At 33.5% G+C, this 25561-nt stretch overlaps 1 protein-coding gene across 1 annotated transcript in view; it reads right to left on the minus strand.

Annotated features, from left to right (window-relative positions):
* Positions 1-7888: 7888 nt before the first annotated feature.
* Positions 7889-25561, minus strand: part of LOC143240199 (mitochondrial disaggregase-like) — a 53989-nt gene continuing 36316 nt past the window's right edge. Inside the window, exons 9-16 of the mRNA XM_076482269.1 lie at positions 19995-20050; positions 18754-18798; positions 12683-12844; positions 12447-12600; positions 11753-11817; positions 9692-9811; positions 8438-8542; positions 7889-8146 (exon numbers count right to left, since the gene is read on the minus strand). Of these exons, the coding sequence (XP_076338384.1) occupies positions 7931-8146; positions 8438-8542; positions 9692-9811; positions 11753-11817; positions 12447-12600; positions 12683-12844; positions 18754-18798; positions 19995-20050 (923 nt within the window). The 3' untranslated portion in view covers positions 7889-7930. The remainder of the gene's footprint in view (positions 8147-8437; positions 8543-9691; positions 9812-11752; positions 11818-12446; positions 12601-12682; positions 12845-18753; positions 18799-19994; positions 20051-25561) is intronic.

Here is a 25561-nt window from a genome sequence, read left to right on the forward strand (position 1 = left end):
ACACACTAGAAACACCAGCATATCAGTGGGGAGGAAGGGTGGGAAATGGGTGATTAGAGGTAAATGCATGTCAGAAATACATTCTCAATGTATGGAAATATTCTCTTCTAAAGCTAGTATTTAACACTGCAAAGGTGAAGGGGCCAGTTAATGAACATCAATATTCAATCAAGCAGAAAGCAACTGTACTGAAAGAACAAGAATGCAATAATACAGCATATAACACAACTTCTGGAACAGATACGTTCTTTGTACAGTTAATCAACACAGTGAAACAACATTAAGATTGAATGGAATTGGCAGGTACCATTACATTCGATGCTATATAACTATGACGTGAAACGGCATGTCGTTGACATATGCAGAAAGTCTGGGATGTAAATAACAAAGGCTCCATACACACACGCCCAATGGTGGTGTCTTGGGTTACATCAAGTGGGGTCCATCCAGGCAAAGCATCCCATGGAAACACCTTGAATACATAGGATTATGGGGAAAATAAAATTGTGAGTGTAATTGTGAAAGTTTTCATAACTAGCCAACTATCAATGTACAAGTTGTATCTTGTTCACTGATCCAGCAAGACATAGCACTGAATGTAGTGAGAGTATGGTGTATGATAAGAACTGAACTATATGTGGCTAGGGTTGAAAGACTATGAATTGTATATGAATTGGCTTAGTAACATCTGCTCAGGCAAAACATTCCAGGGGAAGCACGGTGAGATATACAGGATTAGGCTAAGTGTGGTCCATCTCAGCAAAAAATATCCAGTGTAAAAATGCTGGGTTATGATGGATTATTGTATTATCATTGTATAGTATAACAATGAGTATAGAGATGATAGCCTTCTTGCTGAGCAGATACACACATAAAGTTTAATTTTTTTCGCTGTATCAAACCACCTCAGTTCACCACTCAAATGCCTGGGAACTAAAAATGGCAAAGTAAGTCTGGTAAGTGCAATTTGCCTTAGAATGTTACATGACTGTTTTGGGGAAGCTCAATCATGTGGTTGGGTAGTATTTCAATTACAGGCTGTACTGACCTTGTAATCAACCAAACTGGAAGTCTTACCAATCAAAGATACCCCTGTGCAAAAGCACTGATTAATATCCTGAAAGCTGAAGGAATTCCCAGGGTAGAATGACCAGGTAGGTCTCTTTACCAATTCCCAACAGGCTACATCTGGGAACAGCTACAGACAAGGTTACAAGCTTCTCAAGCACCACCAAGAAAGTTCCAAGACCTGCCATCATTGATGAATGGCATAAGGTTTTGCAAAAATGTCTGGCTAATGTGGTCATGAGCACACTCAGATGTTAAGCAACAGTCATTAATGCTCGAGGTGGTTTCACACACTACAGAAATGATCTTGCTAACACTGTATCACAGAATGCATCAATTGCTCAGACTTTGTTATCCAAGTTAAACATCACAAAATTTAACAAAGTTTAAAATGACTCAGCCATGTGTTTTTAGGAAGAAAAACCACAATGGTATGTATTTGACATGCACTCAAAAATAAAGCACAATCCATAGCACATGTTAGCTCCTGTATTATCTGCAGTATTCTTTTTCACACTGTTCAAAGTGAAATTACATATTGTACGAAACTTACTGGACACAGTCTGCTATGATATCTGTATTACACTGTTGAAAGTGACAATACATATTGCATGGAATTCACTGGACACAGTGCTGTGACATCTTTATTACACTATTGATAGTGACAATATGTATTGTATGGAATTCACTAGACACAATCTGCTGTGACAGTTTGCAGTGATATATTCTATTAAACTGACTATTGGAAGTCACATCATCTCATTTTGAATGAACTATTTTTTTATGAATTTACGTCTGTAAGTTTGAAACCAAAATCAAACTTTAATATTATACATGGGTTAATTTCTTAATTTAAAAGTAAATATTGAAAAACAAATACACATTTTAATTAATCATGTGGTATTTTGAATACAGCACTGTTTAACATTTGATGTTTGTGATGTCAAAATACTAAGTCTGTAGTTTTGTACAAATTAGGAACTGAAACTACTAATATTGACAATCTAGAATATAAAATAAGAATCTCATATCTTTTTATTTTGTTAAAATATGGCTTATGTACTGAATCAAACATGATGGCCCCATTCAATTTTTTTCACTTTTGGAAAGGGTCCTTTATATACACTTCCTTAAATGTATGACATGTGAATAATTAATTAACAGCATGGAATGTTTTCTTATGGTTTTTCTCAGCCATTTTAATCTTTGAGAAGGCTACCACGTACTTCTGATCCAAGATTTTAATGAGGTAGGTGGTGTCTTTAGTCCGCTTGAAGTTTTGTATTTTTTAAAATCTAAATGCATTTTAATTACTAAGCTTAATAAATTATAGTGGAATTCTATGGTATTACTATAGTTGTTTATGATTTTTTTTTATTCAACTGCATTTACAAAAATGTAAGAAAATTTGTTTGATATCCTCCATGTGTGAAATTTTAAACAGCTTAGCAACTGAGTTCAAAGGTCATGGTGATAAGAGATAATGGTTTCCTTTACTTCTTTATTTATTGTTCTATACTTTAAGAAAAGTAAGTTTAATAATTTATTTCTAAATGGTTGGTTGGTTGTTTAGCATTTATTGGTGCAAAACAACTATGCTATCTGAACCAAACAACCGGTAAGAAAGTAATATTATTACGTAAAAAGGAGTTATGCTAAAACAAATAAAATATGGGCTATTGTGACTTGAGTGTCAGACAGCCTGCATTTTGGTGCATCAGTACAAGACAAAAAAGTGATGAGTTAAAAACTGTGACCAGTGCATAGTCTAACCAGAATAACTTTCTCCTTTCAATCCTTATGGAAGCAAGATGGCCAAAGGTTTTACCTGAAAAAGCTTGTTATCTTGTTGCTCACCCCAAGTCGACTGCCAGTTGGTGCTGAATCAAGCCTTGAATACAGGTAGTCGATGTATGGGACAGACACGGTCGTGATAGCACCAGAGCAGACAGACTTAGCTGTTGTGTCAGTAAGCTTGTTCCTGTGAATACCTATGTGGTCTGGTATTCAGAAAAACTGAATAGAAGTAAATGATAGAGAGAAATGGTCCAGTAGGTTTTGAATACTGATGAGAACAGGGTGAGAACTAATGTGAAGCAATTCCAAGGCCAGTAGAGCTAAGCAAGTCAATATAAATAGTGCAGTTCATGTACTGTATAGTTTCTATGTGATCCAGGGCAAGAGAAATGGCATACAATTCAGCAGTGAACATAAAAACTGTATAAAGGGTTCTGTGTGCAACTGCTGAATCAGAACAAATCATGGCAGAGCCCACAGACTGACTTGATTTTGAACTATCTGTATAAATGAGAATGGAAGGATGGTTTGAAAGATGTTCAGCAAATAGAAGGCAGTACTTCCAATTGGGCTGTATCCATTTTCTTCAGATAACTCAAAGAAAGGGATGGATTTACCAGTGGATACAGCTATGTTATCCAAGGACAGACCCAATTCATCCAACTGCACCTGAATCACTGGCAGACCATCTATTCTGAAAAAGCATTGCCTACTGAAGATAGAAAACACAACCTAAGATAGGATGTTATGGCAAGGATCGAAGTTTTGAAACATACAGTAAAGACAGTTGCAAATGGCAAAGGTGAAGAGGAGGTTTATTAGACCCAATGCACAAAGTCTGGACTGGAGAAGTGCAGATGGCCATAAACCAGAGATCCATAGTACAGTTCTGCTTGACTAAGGGCATGATAGATTTTTAGCATGGTACATTGATCTGTTCCCCAAGAGGTGGAAGATAGGACAGAAGATGTTCAGTGCCCTTGTACACTTGACACATAATTGCTTGATGTGTGGAATAAAGGTCAACCTATGGTCAAAGATAAGCCCCAAGAACTTTGCCTCAGGAATAAAGGGGAGGACAATAACATGGCACCAAGCATCAGGAAAAACATTCTCCTAAGCCTAGTATGGATCACAAGGTCCCTTCAAACTACCCTCCAACTGCTTTGACAAGCTGTCTGTGTAAGATGTTAGAGAGGATGGTTAATGCTCATCTTGTTTAGTTCCTCAAATCAGACTACCTCCTTTCACCCACACAGTGTGGGTTCCAACAACAGTGCTCCCTCATGGACCACCTGATTCAACTTGAAACATCAATCAGGGAAGACTTTCTCAAGTGACAACATCTTATTTCTATATTTTTTTATCCTTAAGGAAGCTTATGATACAACATGGAGGTATGTCATTTTGTAAGACCTCCACTCATACAGGTTGCAAAGCCATTTACCCATTTTTTAATGGACTGGCAATTTCAAACCTATTTGGATTTGAAACTTTCCTGTTCTTTCCCACATGAACTTAGAGACCCTCAGGGCTGTGCTTTAGTGTTACACTTTTCATTGTAAAGATTAATGCCATCAATGGACAACTCCCCTACACAGTTGAAAATGGTCTTTATGTCAATAACTTCCACGTCTTGTGTCAGTCACTGAGCATGAGGTTTATTGAATGGAAGCTACAGACTGCCCTCAACTGCTTACTGAAGTGGACCAGAGCAAACGGTTTTACCTTTTCTCACTCTGAAACCATTTGCATACACTTCTGCCACCAATGGGGTACTCGCCTAGATCCTAAGCTCCTGAGCTGAGAGTACTGGCAATGCTCTGGGCATCACCAATTTCCTGGCGATCAGAGAGTAAGTTTGAAAAGGTGCATGAAAATAAGAATAAAAACCAATACTGAAGAAACATTGTGATCCAAGAGCATATATCTGTGGAACAACAACTATCAGTATCAGACCACCCCAGAGGGGATTATGTCCATTAAAATTCCCCAGGATTAAAAATGGAGACAGTAACTGCTCAATGAGGGCATTAAAGTCTCTTCAGGAGCCAGATAAAGAGAACAAATAGTGATGTTACGACAGAAGGAAACACAGATGGCTACAACCTTCAAGGATGTATCAAGTGACAAAGACATGGTGGGCACATGCTGATCAACCAGCCGTGCCACCCCTCCATGCACTTGTCCATCACACAACCTGTCATTTTTGTTCAAAAAAAAGATTCAGAAGGGTGAGTGTATCAGTTGGTTTCAGAAAATATTCCTGTAAGGAGTAACACATGGGATGGTAAGAATCAATTAAATCTTCAATGTCTTCTATATTTGAATGAAAACCTCAACAGTTTCACTGGATCAGAGTATTCATTTTTATTTTTGTGGAGGAGAATGGGGCAAGGACCCCTTTTGTTTTCAACCACATTTTTTTTCTTTATTTATTTAACAAAAGTCTGTTGACCTTCTTGGATCCTGCCCTGGGTCAATTAGGCAGGTCTCTGTCTGTGGACAAAGATTCCAACAACCAAGAACATGAACAAATAATCATTTTGCTTCTTGGAGCTGCTGAAGAGAATGGACCCAAAACCAAAGGAAGAAGACCAGGCAGTCACTGGAAGGAGTGGTGAGGACAGAGATGAAAGTAGACGCAGATTCTTCAACTATTTTAATCATGGAGGGCAAAATATGCTTCAGATGTTTTGCAAATGACTCTGCTTGTGGCAGAGAGATCTGTTTACACTCCCAATGCAGCAGTGGAATGGAGTGCAGCAGCATACATCCAAGGTGGAGTTGGGTACAATAATTTCTGAGGCTCTGGGTAAGAAATATTATTTATAGTCTTCAAGCATTGGACCTCTTTCTCCTCCACCCATTTAGAGCAAGAACTAGAGTAAGAGGGATGTGGACCACTACAGTTAACACAGTGTGGTTCCAGTGTGTACTCATAAGCATTGTGGTCTTTACCACCACAATGAGCACATTGTAAAGAACCACAACATAATGTTTCTGAGTGACTGAACTGTTGACAACAGAAACATCTGTGAGAGTTGTAAATGTATGACCATATCTTATGATTCAGGTAACCCCTTTCACTGTGGCAGGAAAATGTGGTGATGTAAACATCGATATCAGAACAATAGTAGGCACCATAATTCCGTCTTTGTGAGTGAGACTTGGCACACTACAGAAACACCGTGGCTGGAGAAACCAGTAAAGATCTCCAACTCAGGAATGTTCTTCAAAACTCTCTCAACTATAACTCCTCTGAAAGAATTCAAAGTTGCATGGGGAGTAACCTCGATGGGTATATCTCCAACAGCCTTTGATTTCAAGAGGTGTTTGGTATGTTTTAGTGAAGATGTTTCCACCAAAATGTCTCTAGAACACAACTTCTTTACTGACTTAGGGGAGCCAGCAAGTCCCTCTAATCCATTTTGAATAAAAAAAAGGGAGACATATGCCCTAAGGATTTCTCAAATAAGGAATGCATTATTGGAAATCAAGGCACAGAACCTGACTGTACAGAGTCATCCATGTGTGGTCATTTTCCAGTAATCTGTTTTTCAAAGTTTTTCATAAATGGGGCAGGGCTCACGCTGTTGCTCGCCATATTCGCCAATGTCTATTATTTTTGTTTTTTTGGCAAAGAAAAATTGTAATTGGTGAATATACTGGCGAAACACTGTTTGTTTACAAAATGCTAGACTAGTTCACTACATCAACATTTTTTTAATGCAAGTATGTGGTAAACAGATAAAAATCAATAACCCGTCAGCATTCATGCAAGGTCATGGTCAGGATCGACAAATGTGTGAAAAATTGTTCAATCAACAGCGACCTAACGGCTTGACATGAATAACTCATTTATATGTGGTTGATTAGCGGCGCTATAATTAAAGGACGACCATGAAGATTGTGATGGCTTTCACACGTGTAATTACATTATCTAATGGCACATGGCTTGGCCAGTAAGATTAATTAAAAGCGGTTACTGGATTAGTACCATAATAAACACGTACTTATAAAAAACTAAATGTTAATTAGTGGAAAGATTCTCTATAAATTGAGCCCTGTTTAGCAGCATGTAATAACAGTTACTTTTAATTTAGTGACTCGTCTTCCCATGTCATTATTGTAATGATTTGTGTGTGAAAAACATTGAACTTTGTAACTGTGAAACTGTTGTTTTATAATAAATTTGATAAATGATAAATTCATTGAAATAAAATGTATGATAAGAACTTAGTTGTCATTTATTCTTTGACTGTCTTATCGTATGGGTTGGATATGGGTCAAACCTAGCTGGCTAAAATTGGCTACCAAAAAATCATTTGGCTAATAGCCTGGCTACAGAAAAATTTAGTCCAGGGTAAACCCTGTGGGGGGTATCCATAATAAAGGCAATACATTTCAGTGCCCACTGACTTCCACTCACCATGAAGCCCTATGTGGAGATGTACTTCAATGCTAAACAAGGACCCTGCAGCAATACCAGGGTTTCATGAGTACTATACCCAAACACCAGTATCAGACACAATGCCCGCAACAACCACTGAGAACGTCCAACATTGGTACTCAGTTGACCCTAGCCCAAGTGGACCAGCTAACTGACCCTGGGGGGTCCACTCCAAGGTTACCCATTTATAGGAATTCAAGGCCAAAGTGGTGTGTTGGAGTTGGACCCTTCAACCTCCAGGATCCTTTCTCCTTCACAGGTCGTCACACATGGCAAACACGTGGACGGATGTTTAGATCCTAGAGGAGGTAGACTGAAAGAACAGAACCTTCTCTGGGAGGTCCCCTTACCATGTACAGGAATCCACCTCGAGAGGTTCTAAATAGTAATAATCTATATACATATACATGTAATGTATAATAATTGAAATGTGACTGTATATTAAAAAAATGTTAGTCCACTAAAACACAACCGAGACAGGAAAGACTGAAGGTCAGTTTTATATTACTGGACATGTAACATGACTTTCAGAAGTCACCTCATCTTTCATGTGGAATTGACTAGACTTACTTCTGCATCGATACTTTTATTACAGTTTTTAAGTTACATTGTCTACATGAAGAAACTGTTTGCCAGTTTTGTGTACACTGGGTGCTTATGACCTAATGGCAGGTCATGAAAAATAAGTTCACCAGTGTTTCTTTTTTCTACCAATCGTATTTTCAGGGTCCTTGTTTGATCTTCTCCAGTAATGTCTATAACACTTCCTCTACGAATCTCTTCATTTTCATGTGACTGGGCAAGTACATTTATAACTTCTCTTTCAACCTATTGAAAATAATTTTTTTAATAATATATTGATATATTTTAAAAGCACTTTCCAAAATCAGTTACCATAAACCTGCATGTTATTGTTTTGTATTGCTAAGACAAAATATCCTAGGAATAAAATCTTCATTATTATCATTAATCAAGTAAGTTTCCACATGTGAAAGTGTCTAATATAAGGGCTATGCTCTAACAACTTTAAAATGTCACTATGAAAGTAAGAAAGAACATTAGTGACAGTTTGCATTAGGAACCTTTTTAACAAACTTTTTTGAAGAATAATGAACTTGCCTGATATTTTATAGACCTGGCTCCATAATACATGTCGTAACCATCACATAAAACATCCAAAGCTGTATTATCCCACTTCAGGTCAATATCATGCTTTTCTTTAGCCTGGAAAAGGAATAACAAAGAATATTACTTCAAAATGTCCACCGTATAAAACATTTTAACATGAACAAACTGATACTTAAACATCTGCTACTGATGTAAGTGAATCTTTCAGATGTGTAACAAAATTTTTCTCACAGAAAATATACATGTGTATTATAAATATCACTTAGACATTTGTAATTGCAGATTGAATTTCTCCTTTTACATGAGCATTAAACAATTTGTGGCAATTTTATCGTGTTTCCTTTTACAAATGTAATATTCTAGATCTTGGTTCTGAAAAATAACACTTTTACCCAGTCAAAACAACATACTACACCATTACTATATCTGTCCCAATTATACACAAATATATGTTCTACTATACCCATCCTAATTATATATAAAGATACGTTTTACTATATCTGTCCCAATTATAAACAAAGATATGTTATACTATATTTGCTCTAGTTATACACACACACACATTTTGAACATCTATCCTAATTACACATACACACAAAGATGTCATGCTGCATCTCTCCTAATAATATAAACAAAGGTATATTGTGCTAAATCTGTCTGAACTATAAATATACAAAAATATGTTCTAATGCCTCTGCCCTAATTAGACACATACGTATAGTACAACATATGTCCTAATTATACACACAAAGATATGTCGTACTATATCTGTCCTTATTACACACACAGATAGTGTTGAATTCAGGTCTACAAGAAAAAAGAATTCAGTTCTGTTGGAAAAAACAAACCAAAGTAAAATATTTCAACTGTTTTCCTTTTTTGTACAGATATGTGTTGACAGTCAAATGAAAGTGTAATAGTTTATTCTTGATAACGAGAAACCCACTTGAAATAAAAATGTATCTCAAAGTGGGTTTCTCGTTTGCTTGTTTTTTTTGTGTCTGACAAAAGACTGTTGCTAGACACGTCTTAGGGACAAGAGTATCAAGAGCAATCATCACTTGTTAACCTGAAGATAACTTAGGAAGGTTGAAACATTGTTCTCTGCTTATCAATAAAAGTGTTAATACACATACCAGCTGTAATGAGATACACTGTAATAATTTATACTTCATGCATTACAAACAAGTAGTTTAACATGACTTATGTTTAATATTATATATTATCATATATATGCCTACTTAACTTTTTGGCCCAGAACTCCATTTCCTTGTCAGCAAGCTTTATCAGTTCTGATCTTGAGAATGGAAGGAAGTAAACTATTTCATTGATTCGTCCAAGGAACTCATCTCTTTGAAAATGTCTCTAACAGAACACAGAAAATATGATTAAAGATTGAGATTTAATTAAAACAAGAAATCTTAACTGTAGTAAAACAACTCCAAGTTTTTGTTTAACAAAGACATTTAAAATGAGCAAGAGATACTGTGTATGATTTAGTATAGTATCTTATTTATATATAATATTAATACTGAACAGTCAAGTAAAATCAAATTAAAAGGAAACACTATGTTAAAATCAGCAAATCCAAATCTCTACTAATAATTTGTTATAAACAAGCCGAAACAAAAATAAAAGTATTTTTTTAAATTTTTATTTTATTTTTTCTTCTTCTTCACTTTGAAGAGCAGTAGCCTACCCACAACTGTCTGCAGGCAGTGAAGAGTGATATAGATGTGGGATGTTGTGGTCTTGAGCACATAAATCTCGCTCTCCTAATTTCAATTTCTTTGATTATTTTATTATTTAATTATTCTTCATGCAACACTGGAAAATGGAGATTAAGACTGATATATGGTGTATTCTCACTGGAATCTGGGTTCTACTTCAGCAATCACCTCCAAAACCTAGGTTACATTTTATATCCCATATTATAGGCTGTATCCTGGGAGATTCTTTCAGTTGGTGCAGTCTTTTTTATTTTTGTTTAGGTTTGTTTTTGTTTATAACAAATTACATATATAATACACTGAAAACTGTGGTGTTTTGTCCAAGCATTTGTCCGTCTCCCATTTACAGAGGCTACATACTGTGCTGTGTTTGAAAAGCAGCACACTAGGGTAAACCTCAATATTCACTTTTGAAATGATGAGAGAACAGACATGAATAATGGTGATTATAGATTCTATTTCACAATCAAGATATGCTACAATAAACTGTTAGGAATTAATCATACCATTTCAAAATGTGATGCATCTCAAAGAATGTTGAGAAGTTCTTAACATGGCTGAAATGCTCAACAATTATTTGTTTTAATGGGCAGTACAAGTAACTCAAGACCTTTAGTTCTGAGTGAAACCAAGTCTATAAGACAATTACCCTTTTAAAGGTCCATGAAATAATTTAAATTGATAGATTAACTTAAACTATTCCCATCACTGGGGATGGGTACTTTTGATAAATACCCTGAATCTGTTATATTTATAAATAATGTGTATAATTTTCAGCTAAGGTACATCTGTGAACTAAGGTATCATTTGTATCACAGCAACCTTTACTGAAGACTAAGACAAAACTCTTCCCAAACAGTTTATGTACAAAGAGTCCACACACAGTTAGTTGAAGGTAGATAACCTTCATATTGAAGGAAAGGAATCACATGACTGTTTAACCTTTTCATATTTTGCTGTAGAAAAAAAGAAACCTTTACTGTTTTAAACAAATTTTATGTACAATAAATACAAAACACCAACAAATAACCAATGATAAAAAAAAGTTTCTTTCCTTCTAATATTGGCTCAGAACAAGTTTGAGTCAACTGGAATTATATTTTATAGTAACTGTTGAAGGACATAAAAAAACAACACAAAATGTGTCATTGGTTACTTTTGCTTGAAAGTACACCACTGGCTATTTTTACCTGAAAGCCTATATTTGGTTACTTTTACACAATGCATCTACTGTCCCTAAGTGTGCAGTGTGACTTTGATACAGGGAATGAAGTGTGGACAGAAAAATTCACAATCTAACATGCAAACAACAAGGCTATGCCCAACTATTTTTTTTCAATAATCTCTTATGTCACGTACTATAACTAAAAACAACAAATATTAACACATTTCATGGTATAAGTGTACATTATTCAGAAGTAAAACATTTCAACCTGATACCTTTAATATAAGTTGGGTATTTCAAAATTCACACCTTTAATACTAGTTGAGTAGTTCAAAATTTATACCTTTAATACTAATTGGATAGTTCAAAACTTGTACCATTAACACAGGTTGGATATTTCAAAACTCTTACCTTTAGTATAGGTCGGACAACTTCTTCCTTAAACTTTTTGGAGATAGGTATTTTCTCTTCATTTCCTATGCACAAAAAAATGTTCTAAATGTTATATCTGCCTTCAACCATTATATTATTTCTTGTAAAAATCCACAGCACTAATCTACAGCCAATCATTGGTTTAACTGTCTATCTTGACAGCATATTTTCTCACACCAGTGTGTCACAGCATGAATATAAAATTTATATTAAATTATTAGATCATATTATTGTTAAATATATCATCAATAACAAAGTGCAATGTCATAAGACTAATCTTATATCTACAAGAGTACCTTCTTCAGGAAGTCTAATCAGTGTACTGACTTCACTCAATAAATGAATCTTACAGGAATACCTTCTTGTTTGAGGTCTAAATCAGTGTACTGACATCACTAAATTAATAAAGAATCTTACAGGAACACCTTCTTGTCTAATCAGTTACTACACTTTTCCATAACTTATGATAAATATTTCTTGTGCAATTATCATATAAATAAATATCTTAAACCAATTCTACAAATGTCTAATGGCCTGTTCTTAAAGCTGCTCTGTAGAATTTAATTAGTAAATTACATTTTGTAAAACTTTTCTACTTAAATATCTAATGGAAATTTATTATAGGAGTGGCACTTAACTCGTGTTCAAAATTCAATAAGTCATTGACACTTACTCAGTTCTTTGTTGTATGTTTCCAGCCTTTGTCTGGCTTCTGCTCGTAGCTCAGAAGCATAATTGGCTATCTCACTGTTGGCAAGGTTTGATGTCATGATGAAAATTGCATCTTTACACTCTATTGTCTTTCCTCTCCCATCAGTTAATCTCCCCTACAATTTAAGAAACATAAAATATAAAACCTAAAATTATTACAATAGTGTTTTATCAGCAAGAGACAGAACTAAAACTGACCTCATCAAACAACTGGAGCATAATAGTTAAAATCTCTGGATGAGCTTTGTCAATTTCATCTAACAGAACAATAGCATTTGGAAAATCTCGTAACTTTTTAGTGAGTTGACCACCTTCTTCATGTCCTATGTAACCTGGTGGTGAACCAATAAACTTAGATACCTGAGAAGAACAAAAAAGATAGCATAAGCAGATATAAGAACTCTTATTTGCATAATAGTGACACAGAAGTTTACTATTTCAAAATCCATGATACAAACTACACTATAATTTCAAGTATGTTTACATTTTTGATAACAGAAACTTATGAAAATGTGTCAGATCACTTCTTTAAAGAAATCAATATGAAAACAAGTTAAAGAATCAGGTAAAGTATCAGTATGTATGTTCACTTACTTGGAAATCCAGTATTTATACTGGTGAAATATACATTTGTACATTTCAATTTATAGGAGTGCAAAAGTGAATAGCATTTAATACATATTGTACTATACAAGTGCAAAACTATGTTCATAAAATTAACTTTAAAAACAATTACTTTAGTGATATAAACACACATGTATATTAAGCTAATTCTTAACCTTTCTGTAGCTTATAATATAATATCATTACATCTCAATACAAGTTCAAACAGACACCTAAAGCCTGAGCCTTTATTTTAACTCAAACTTGAGTTTGCCTGCTACATAATGGGACGAACTTTAAGTCTTAACAGTTATTTCCACAACTTCATTCATTTTTAAAACTAATAGAATATGTAAAAGAAAATTAGAGATTTCAAGTGATATTCAAATTAGACACATGCAGTCTCACACAAAATTTACAGGAAAACATGATGAGAGTTGACTTTTATGATTCTTGATACAATTTTGAAAGTTCATTATTTTATAAGTATTATATGTTTTCAAATATAACAGTACAGGTGTCTAAGAATTGACAGTTAGGCCTAAAGTTAAAGTGTGCTTCACATTAAAAGTACATGTTTACCAACCAGAAGAATAAAATATTACACCATTTCCATTACTGGGGACAGTGGACTCAACACATCACTCACAGTTTAAAAGTAAAATGTGAGGTGAAATAAGTAAAACACAACAAATGAAGACAAATAACTTTTTGCACTTCTTCATATCATAACTTTACTGTTTATACACTACTTTAAATCTAAATACACCACCACCATGTTCTGCTTAGTAGGTCTTTTGATTTGTTTAAAATCCAACATAAAAACAGTTTTATTTAACTCTCAGTTTGGGCAATTTGACTAACTGCACGACTTCTTTAAAATCTTTATAGATTTAATATTTCTAACTTTCAATAATAGTGTATATTTTCCAAAATTTGTTAGTCTTTCAGTAAACAAGTTTTTCACATAAAAAATCATATTTTTAGTGAGGTATTTTTAATAAATTAAATATTTGTCCATTAATATATCAAGCATTTGTTTTGAATTGTCCATGTGCAAAGTAACAAATGTTAAAATTAAAAATACTTTTCCTCAAAAATCTTAATTTTTTTTTATAATTCCTAAAACTTCCAAAATACATTTAAACTATTTTTAGTGTAAAACTTAATAGTTTATCTGTTATTTTCCATACCCTATCTCTAAACTTGACTAACCTCATAACCACACATAAAAAAAAAGTTGAAATACACCTAAATTATCCTTTTCTTCTTTCTATAATAACTTTGTATTGAAACATGAAACTACATTTGTTTATCCTAATTAGTTTTAATCTCATAACAATACACATCTATTTATAGTTAAATTTTATTTTTTGTTGCCTCCAATTACTACCTGCACCATTATAAGTTGTAAATCACTTAGCACATGTGCTGCTCATTTTATGCTATCAAATTTTATTACCTACATGCTGCTCACATGCATACCTTATGAAACATTTTTATCATATTATTTACTTTACTTAATCTTAACTAATCTGAAAAGATTTCTACTTTTAAATTTTAGTTGCCTTAATAATAACAAATAAAGAATAAATATGAATTGAAAAAAAACAAATATTCTTTTATCATGCCATTGATTATCAAGGACATTTAAGCCTACTTTTTTATACTAATGTTAGCAATGTACTAAATGTTTATTTAATCAAATAATGCACCAAAGAACAGACTGATAATGTACAAAAGTGGACAACTTCCCCAACAATTTTTCTTGTGCTTTCTAACTGTCCAACAAGATCTTTTACAAATTCATCTAAGCTTGTTGTTAAGTAAGTTTCTCACTGAAACATTGCTTGTACTTTGAGTGACATTGACTACTATTATCTGTTCGGGACATAACATTATGCAATATATCATTTGGCAGATGAGAACCCTGACTTTCAATATAAAATTAAATCTAACAGAGAACTATTAACATATCCTGAAAGAGAGGATGTGACTGGTAGATATAACAGAAAGGATCTGCTTTTCTATTGATAGCTCTGTAACAAACAAAACAAAATTGAAGACTATAAAAACTATGGTTTGCCTGAGAAATGACAACTGTATATTGAGCAATCTACATTTAATTTCTTATTTTTTCAAAACGTTGTGGAAAATTTACAGAAGACAAGGTGGCTAGGGAAAATTGTCACATTTCACCACTAGGGGAAATTCAGGATTTTTTAAAAAAATATTTTCTTACAGAATTAAGAACTTAAAACATATATACTATTATAATATGTATTATTAGCTAATTGTTTACACCATATTAATTGGTATAACATAAATAAAAGTAGTTTAATACAATTCTGAATGTGAGACACTAAAACATTCTACCTTAAAGGAAAAAGGGTTAAAGGATTTATCTATTTAACACTTTTGCTATGGGTTACGTATAATATACATAAATTCATCTGCACATTTATACATATTAAGTATTTACACTATAACTTTTGATACAGCATGTGTCTTCAGAAAATTTGATATATTTTTAGTAAAGAGTTCACATATTTTGTAAAAAACAATCAAATATTTTTACTAAAGATTTGTTTGTGAAAACAGTCTGTTTTAATACTAGTATGAATGCAAAATGATTTCATGTTATGATTAAAAAATCTCAAATATTATTTGTCTAATCTCTAAAACCTCTAACCCATTTCAAATGTTTGTTTTCAGTAAAACTTTGTTATTTTGTATACTGTAACTGTGTGGAGTATGCCACTTAACTAATCAAATAACTATCATAAAAAATTAGGAAATAAACATAAATTATAATTTTTTTATGCTGGGACAACTACACATCATAACAAATGTTTAGTTCATTAGCATGGTATATTTACATATATATTTATCTTTTATTATACTGACCTTCCAGTCATGCCTATCTAACATTACATAGCTTGCATTGATGTGGCGCATGTGCACTCAGGACACATATCCAGTAGTATAAAAGTTACATTTAGTCTTCCTTGTCTTGGAAGTATTTTATCGGACAAGTATTTTGTAATATACAGTCACATTTAATTTATTATAGATTATATATACATGTACATTGATTATTACTCTTTATAAATAAATTATTAAACTTATTTTTCTTAAAATACACAACAATAAATCAAGAAGTAAAGCAAACAATTACCTTTTCTCGCTCTGACTTTGAACTCAGTTGCTGCTGGACATAGGTTGCTGTTTAAAATTTCACACATGGAGGATATCAAACAATTTTTTTTAGGTTTTTGTATATACAGTTGAATAACCAAAAATATCATAAATAACTACACTGATACCATAGAATTCCACTATAACTTATTAAGCTTAGTAATGAAGATTTATTTAGATTTTAATAAATATGAAATTTCAACCAAAGTAAAGATGCAACCTACCTTCCTTGAAAACTTGGATTGAAAAGGGTTGAGAAAACCACTCTGGGGACATTCTAAACTGTTGTATAATTATTGACATGTTATATACTATAGTAACAGTATATAAGAGACCATTTCAAAAATATAGAAAGAGTTGAATGAGACCATCATATTTGATTTAGTACATAAGCCATAATCTCAACAAAATACAAAGATGCGAGGTTCTTATTTTATATTCTACATGTAGCTTGTCAATATTAGTAATTTGAGTTCCTGATTTGTACAAAACTATAGACTTAATAATATTTGAACATCACAAACATCTAATTTTAATCTGTGCTGCATTCAATATACACTACATGGCCAAAGATGTGTGGACATCTGACTATCATACCAATATGTGCTTGTTGAATATTTCATTCCTAAACCATGGGCATTAATATGGAGTTGGTCCCTTCTTTCCTGCTCCAAGAGCCTCCATTCTTCTAGGAAGGCTTTTCACTAGATTTTGGAACATGGCTGCAGAGATTCACTCCTATTCAGCCACAAGAGCATTAGTGAGGTTGGCCACTGATGTTGGACGAGAAGGCCTGGCTTGCAGTCGATGTTCCAATTCATCCAAAAGGTGTTCGATGGTGTTGAGGTCAGGACTTTATGCAGGCCAATCAACTTATTCCACACCAACCTCGGCAAATGATGTCTTTATGGACCTTGCTTTGTGCATGGGGGCATTGTCATGCTGAAACAAAAAAGGGCCTTCCCCAAACTGTTGCCACAAAGTTGGAAGCACACAATTCTTTAGAATGTCATTTTTGCTGTAGCATTAAGATTTCCCTTCACTGGAACTAAAGAACCTAGCCCAAACCATGAAAAACAGCCCCAGACAATTATTCCTCCTTCACAAAACTTTACAGTTGGCACTGTGCATTCAGACAGGCAGCGTTCTCGTGGCATCCATCAATCCCAGATTTGTCTGTCAGCCTGCCAGATAGTGAAGCATGATTCATCACTCCAGAGAACAAGTTTCCACTGCTCCAGAGTCTAATGGTGGTGTGCTTTACACCACTTCAACCGACACTTGGCATTGCGCATGGTGATCTAAGGCTTGTGTATGGCTGCTCAGCCATGAAATCCACTTTTCATGAAGCTTCTGACAAACATTTCTTGTACTGACGTTGCTTTCATAAACAGTTTGGAACTTGGTAGTGAGTGTTACAACTGTGGGAAGACGATTTTTATGTGCCACAAGCTTCACCACTCGTCAGTCTCATTCTGTGATTTTCTGTGTCCTGCCACTTCATGGCTGAGCTGTTGTTGCTCCTAGATGTTTCCACTTTACAATAACAACACTTACAGTTGACCAGGTTAGCCCTAGCAGGGAAAAAATTTGACGAATTGACTTGTTGGAAAGGTGGCATCTTATGACCTATTCTACTGTCAATGTTTGTCTATGGAGACTGCATGGCTATATGCTTGATTTTAGGCACCTGTTAGCTAAAATAACTGAACACACTAATAAGAAGGGGTGTCCACATACATTTGGCCATGTAGTGTACCATGTGACTCACTAAAATCTATATTTAGATGTGTTCTTTTAATATTTACTTTCAAATTAAGAAATTATCTCATGTAAATATTAAAGTCTGAATTATAATCTACAATTTGATTGCAAACTTATAAACATAAATTTATAAAATAGTAGTTCATTGAAATTATGAAAAGAAGTCAACAAGTGCAATGACATAGCCTTTGACCCATCACAAAAGGGTTAAAACACATACTTTTCTAACAAATATCATATTCCACTTAAAAGTCATGCATGTGTGAAAAAATATTTTAGCTTTGGCTCAAATGACATAGCACACGAAAAAATGATTCAATTACACCTATATTCATTTTCTTGGCCATATAATGTCTATATGTTTCAGTACATACATCGTACATGAATCAGTAGTTTATCCTCAAGTGTAAATATATAACAGCACAATAAAATTAATCAATACCAGAAAGATTTTCTTTCTTGTAATATTTGTCTACTTGTGTATGTGTGTAGATACATATATACACACAGACCCATCCACTTAACAATAAACATTTTTAACAGTATAATTACATTCGACAATACAATGAAAAATTGTTTATTATATTCATCCACACGTATATGAACACACATTCACTTGACAATATATCCACATTACAAAATAATAAGATTCATCACTACCATGTGTTTTATGATATTCCATTGAGATGTTACTTGGAACTTACCTCATGTTTTCCTTGGTATTCAGACATGTCTAGCCTGATGAAACTCTACAAATAAATAGTAATATTTTGTAATGTTAACAATAACATACAATAAGATTAAATGAAATGTTCAATTAGTGGAGAATTTGTTAAAAGTTAAGTCTGGAAAAACACATACTTATCACAACAGTTTATGATCAGATGTCAAGTTTAGTTTTGTGATGTTACAGGTGTTGTTACAAGAAACAACTGTAACAAACAAGGACTGTTCATTTTATCATTAAACAATTTATGATCAGATTTCAAGTTTAGTTTTACGATGCTATAAATGTTTAGAAACCCACTATAACAGACAAGGGATGTTCATTTTATCATCAAACAGTTTATGACCAGATTTCAAGTTTAGTTTTATGATGCTATAAATGTTTAGAAAACCCACTAACAGACAAGGGCTGTTCATTTTTTCATCAGATAATTTAATGAGAATATTGGTGTTTACAAAAACAGAGATTTATTTTCTGAAAGCTATTATGCCAATATTGAGATAACTACATCACAAAAATAGGTCTGGCCAAATAATTCAGAATATAAATGGTTATGATAAGAGCAGAAAACACAGCTGTATAAATTTAAACTAAAATCTAATTCTGCGCAGAACAACAGAAAACAGTTTATGTAACATTTCAAAAGTTCATAAAGAGCTTTAACTATTGGCCTCATTATGAAGACATCAAAAATAAATTATATAAAAAACAAATAACACTATAAACATCAGTCTTTGAATAATTGAAGTTTTTACATTTTCTTTTCTTTCATTAATAAAAATCATGCATGCTATTTAAATTAACAAAAAAAAACACACACAAGTATAAAGTATTGGTAGTAAAATGAAGAACGAAACTAAGATTTCTTTCTAGGCATATGTGAAATATGGACAGTTCCCACTTTGTGAATGTCTAAGACAAGATTTTGGTAGAAAAGTCCCAAGACAATTAAAGAAAATAAAAGAAGGGTTGCATCAAATTACATTCATCCTGTTCATCTAGGACTATAAACACTATTACTCTCTTACCTTTACTCATTGCTTTAAATGTTGCCTGTTAAAAAGTCACTCCCTTTTACATACATAACAGGAAAAGTGAAATTTACAGATGTTAGTTTCAAATACTATCTCTACCATAATTTGATTTTGTGTTTACAATGTTTTATACATGAAATACTCAAATCACATATGAATAACTAAATCTGAAAACATCAATAACCTTTTTATTTCCTTTATGAAGGTAATTTGCCACCTGCTTTGCCATTTCTGTCTTTCCTGAAATAAAAAAAACAACAAAAAACACTCAGATCATTAACTATCTGTATATACTTCCACCATTTTGAAAGCTGAAGAATTAATTTAATATTTGCATTCATTTAGATGTATTGCATTAGTTTATTTTAAATATTGTGCAACACTAAATGAGGACCATCTGCAGTAGCCACCCTTAATTTAGCAGTGAAAGACTTGAGGTAAAGCAGCTAGTTATCACCATTCACCACAAACTTTGGGCTACTCTTTTAACAATGAATATTGGGATTGACCATCACTTTATAATGCTCTAATAGCTAAAAAGGCAAGTGTGTTTGGTGAGACTGGTGTACTAACCAAATGCATTATTGAATTGGCTTTCATCGTAAACCAAATGTGCTATTGTGTTGACTGTAGTCCCTAACCAAATGTGCAATTGCATTGACCATAGTTACAAACCAAATACACTACTATATTGGCTGTAGTTACTAACCAAATGCACTATTGTATTAACAGTTGTCACTAATAAAATGTACTATTGTATTAACTGTAGTCAGTAACCAAATGCACTATTGTATTGACCATAGTTACTAACCAAATGTACTAGTGTATTAACTGTAGTCACTAACAAAATGCACTATTGTATTGCTGTAGTTACTAACCAAATGTAATTGTGTATATGGGTTTAGACCTAGTGACTACCAAGGTCACTATTGCTGAGGATGCACACAACTGAAATAATTAAGTGCATGACACTTGATTGGTTGTTGTACAGCCATGCAGCTTATCCCATTGCTGCAGGTCATGGGCCAAAGGCCATATCACTGTTTGTTGACTTGCATTCAAAATTTTATTGAACAGCTATTTTATCAATTTATGTTAATAAGCTTGGTATTCAACTGTAGATTATAATTCAAACTTTACTATTATACATTATTCAACTTTTTAATTGAAAAGTTAATATTAAAAAACACAGATAAACATCAATTTTTACATGTCACATGGTACGTTGAGTGCAACAATAGTTAAAATCAGATGTTTGTGATGTAAAATTACAAATATTGATGAACTAGAATATAAAATAAGAAGTTCTGGTTTTTCTGTTTGCTGAGATATGGCTCATGTACTGAATCAAACACAGTGGCTTCACTCACCTGTTTTCATTTTAGGAAATAGTCCCTTATGTACCCTTACATGTGCAAATGACACATGACTAACCAATCAAAAGATTAAAATGTCCTCCTTGTGGCTTTCTCAGCCATTTTCATACATTAGGATGTATGACAAATTGACAGATCTTGTACAGTGAGAGTAGAGAAAATAAAAAACAAAATATAAAGTTTCAACCAAAATATAGATTAGTTATTGAGCTTGATAAATTATAAAGGGATTCTGTGATATCAATATACTAATTTATTATTGTTTTGGTTATTCCACTGTCTGTATAAAACCTTAAAAATGTTTTGTTTGATATACTCCATGTGTGAAATTTTTAAAGACTTAATAACCTACATCAGGCAACAGCCAAATATGAAGGTCATAGCTAGAAGAGATAATTTTTTTACTTTATTTCTTTATTTACTATTTTAAGACAAATAAGTTTAATAACTTGTTTCTGAATAGTAATAATCTATAAACATACATATTATGTATGATAATGGATATAACATAAGTGTATGTGAACCTCATTATTATAACTTCTGTACTGTTAGCTAGGTGCAGCTGAAAGGTCAATAAATATATATAAATGTATAATATTATAAGATTTAAGTAATATAGACAAAACATTTGTATTTTGTGTTATTATCCATAGCCATTCTACAATGTAAAAATTGTAATTTATATTTATTTCTTAAATACTTGTGGTGGTTATGAGGTTGGTCAAATTGACAGACCTTGTATAGTTAGGGTAGAGAATAATAATAGACAAAACAAAGATTTGAAATATGTATAGGAGATTGTAAAGATTACACAACTAATATCTAAGATTTTTGTGACAAAGAATAGTTTTGTTTTTATGATTTCACAATCGGACTAGTAACAAAACAACCTTGATATTTTCACAAACAAATTATTAGTAAAAATACTTCATTAAAAAAATTTGAATTTTTGTGTCAGAAACTTGCAATTATTACTAAAACTCTACAAACTTCTGTGAAGATATACATACAGCATTAAGAGTTGAATGTTATGTAAGTGTCACCACAATAATCCCATTTTATGTTTTCAGAGAAAGCTCTTTTGTCTATAGGGTGCACTCAAAAGCAATGTACTTCAAAACTGGTTAAAAGTTTCAATGTGATTCCAGCAATCTTCAGATTTCACCAGATTTGTGGCATTTATTACAATGGAGAAAAAAAGGACAGCTTATGAAATTGGGTGCTACTTATGCCACAGATGTCAAGACCTAGGAGTTCACTATATACATTTAGGGGAAGCCACGAAAAAAAAAAGAAAAAAAGAGATTGATTGCTTACTTAGCTGAAGAAAATTATTTTGTTTTGATTGAAGAAAGTCCAGTCTCTAGAATAACTAATCAAGAAGTTCATGTACGTGTGAAAAAGAAGAAAGATGTTAAGGTCTCATTTTGTCATTTTGAGCTAGGCTGGAAGAAGTTATTTCTCCTTATGGTGGGTAAAATGGAGCTTCTATCTATTTTGAAGATAGAGTGCTAATTAAGACATGAAAGCAAAGACTAGTTTTTTTGTTATTCCTAGAAAGTAGATACCATGGTTAATTATTATTCACTAGACTTGACCTTGCTACTTGTGATGCCATGAAACAATATGGGTCCCACATCTACCAGAAGTCACCAACACAATGCACAAATAATTTGGGATTTGTATTAATTCTAATTAAAAAAAAAAGCAGAAAACTCTTGGTATTTTAGAAACAAGCAAAAACTAGAGGAATTTTGAAAAGCTTGTGACACAAAACAAATTCCATTTCCCATTACATGAAATTTTCTGTCAATTCCAACCATACTAGAACTAAAGAACAAGTTAGCTTCAAACTTTTTCTTACTGAAATTAAACATTAGCAAGTTACCAGCTTTTCCTTACTGAAACTGAACAACAGTAAGCTGCCAGCCATTTCTTACTGAAACTGAAAAACAGAAAGCTTCCAGCTATTCCTTACTGGAAATGAATAACAGTAAAATGCTAATCATTTCCTAACTGGAACTGGAAAATAGAAAACTGCCAACTGTTCCTAGAATTCATGGAGCTATATTGCTATATTGTGCCACCAGCAGTAATTTCTAAAATGTTGTCCTGAAATGTGTTGATCAGAAGGAATACATCAATTACACTGAAGAATCACAAAAACCACATGTTCATCATGGCAGTAAACCAAACAAAGTTAAAAATCTCCCACAGCACTGGACACAGGATTGTGGCCAGTTTAACTAAAGGGACCACACAACTATGGAAATCATAATGCAGTTTCTGGGTGGAAACATATGACTGAAGTTATTAGTGAAAAGTAATCCTTCAAGAGTTTTGCTCATAAAAACTTGACTCACTTTTTCTCAATATGATGTTAGAACAAGCCAGAATGTTGCTTTCCATCAAGTTCGAGAATATAACACTGTATCCAATGTTATTGTGGAGAGAGGTTTCTCTGCAATGAACAAGATTAAAACAGATGGGATTTTTTTATTATGGGAAGATACTGTTGATGCCCTCATAAGAATTGAAATAACTGAAGGAAAAAAAAGCAATAAGCACTTCAGTCTACCACCAGAAATGGAAATCTTTAAGAAGATGAAAGGTGCAAGTTTCCACAAACACAATGTTGAAGTGAAAAACAGTTCAGAAGCTGGTTGATCCCATCAAACAAAGGTCTAGACCTATTCTAATGGGAAAGTCTGTTTGGGTCGAGACGATTGATCTGTTACTACACTTATCACCCATGGAAACTGGCACAAGCTAGTTGGGTGATATGATGAGTTGTCCCAAAGAAAAGAGATCCAAGATTTGTAACTAGAGTCCTAGATCAAGTGCCTTTTTGATGAAACATGCAAGACACTACCACAGAATTGTCAGAGTGAAGCTTGATAATTTTTCCCTTAATGAGCCCAGACCATTAGGCATCACCTTTTCAAAAGTAAAAAGGACTTAAAGTATTGTGTAAGAAACTTTGTTGTCTGTATCTAGGCCCTGGAATTCATGACTATTAGGATATGTACCCCATTTCTGAAGTGAGGAATTTGTGAAGAAATGGATTGCTGAACAAAGTGGAAACAGAGTAACCCATACCTCAGCAGGTCCTGACTTAACAACCTTTGAGATCGAAGAATGATCCTAAATAAAAACAAAACTGTGTAACCCAGTGATTTGATGTTTATAGTCCCTGGGCCACATAAAAACTGTTGAAAGGATTTTTGTGCACTTTTCCCAAAGGCATGAGGGATTCAAGTGATGTCCACAATCCAAAAGTAAAAAGAACCATCTGGCAGTAATAAAAAAAAAAGGTGAGTAAGAGCCATGGCTTCCTGTTCCATACTGTTAAGCCTGATCAGAGACATGTGAGCCTTACTGAGATACATGAATTAAAAACAAACAAAAAACAGATTGAGTTGGATCATGAACAAATGTCTCAGCTCTAAGAATGAAGCTTGCCTCAGCTGTTTCTAAAAGCAGAATTCATGTTACATTCCAACATGATGCCAGCAGTAACCAGTCTTCCATGGAATGTGTGTGCACAAGGATAGGGAATGGAGGTAACAAGAAAGGCTCATAGAATTTGACAGAGTCCATGTGGAGCCAATGCTAGTCCCAAGATGAAAACCAGGAACTATATTACATGACCACTGTGCACAAAAAAATCAATACTGGTGGGATGTCACCACTATGGCAATGTGCAAATAAGAAGCAACTACAAGGGACTTGAACATCCAGTCCTAGTAAAAAATGTAACCTCAGTTTTAGGAATGAGTCACTTGTGAACCTGCATTGATATAGGCAAGAAAGATCAATAACTGAACACCAACTTCCTGTCTTCTTAGGCCTAACAACAGACAGAAATAAAACATCAGGATAACTGACATGACTCTCTACCTTCAAACCAACAAAAACTCAAACAGTCACAGAACTAAATTTCAAAATCCAAGGATTTGTTGGAGACCAAAACCCTATAGGTTGGGTGGATAGTGGTGGTGAAGGTATGAAATGAATGACGAATCCCGATTCATAGCCTGTACTGCTCATGGATCTGTAGTTATGGTTACCACACATCCAAAAATTCTAAGAGCTGAGTTCACCCCGAAGACACAGGAGGGATACAGTAATTACTAACGCTACTGTTGGCATTCTACAAAATCTACCTTAGAACCCCTAACTTGGATGAGCAAATGTATTATTTCAAACCTCCCAGAATGAACTACAGTGTCTGTGGATAGAGAGAAAACCAAATATTTGCTCCCAGATCTTTCAGCCACTAAGTAAGACATAAGCTGAAAAGCAAATTGGGATAGTCTCAAAGCAACAGACTCTTGAAGAACCAACTCAGCAAAACAAATTAGTGGCAGTTTAT

Source organism: Tachypleus tridentatus, chromosome 13, assembly GCF_004210375.1.
Source record: "Tachypleus tridentatus isolate NWPU-2018 chromosome 13, ASM421037v1, whole genome shotgun sequence".
Lineage (NCBI taxonomy): Eukaryota > Metazoa > Arthropoda > Merostomata > Xiphosura > Limulidae > Tachypleus > Tachypleus tridentatus.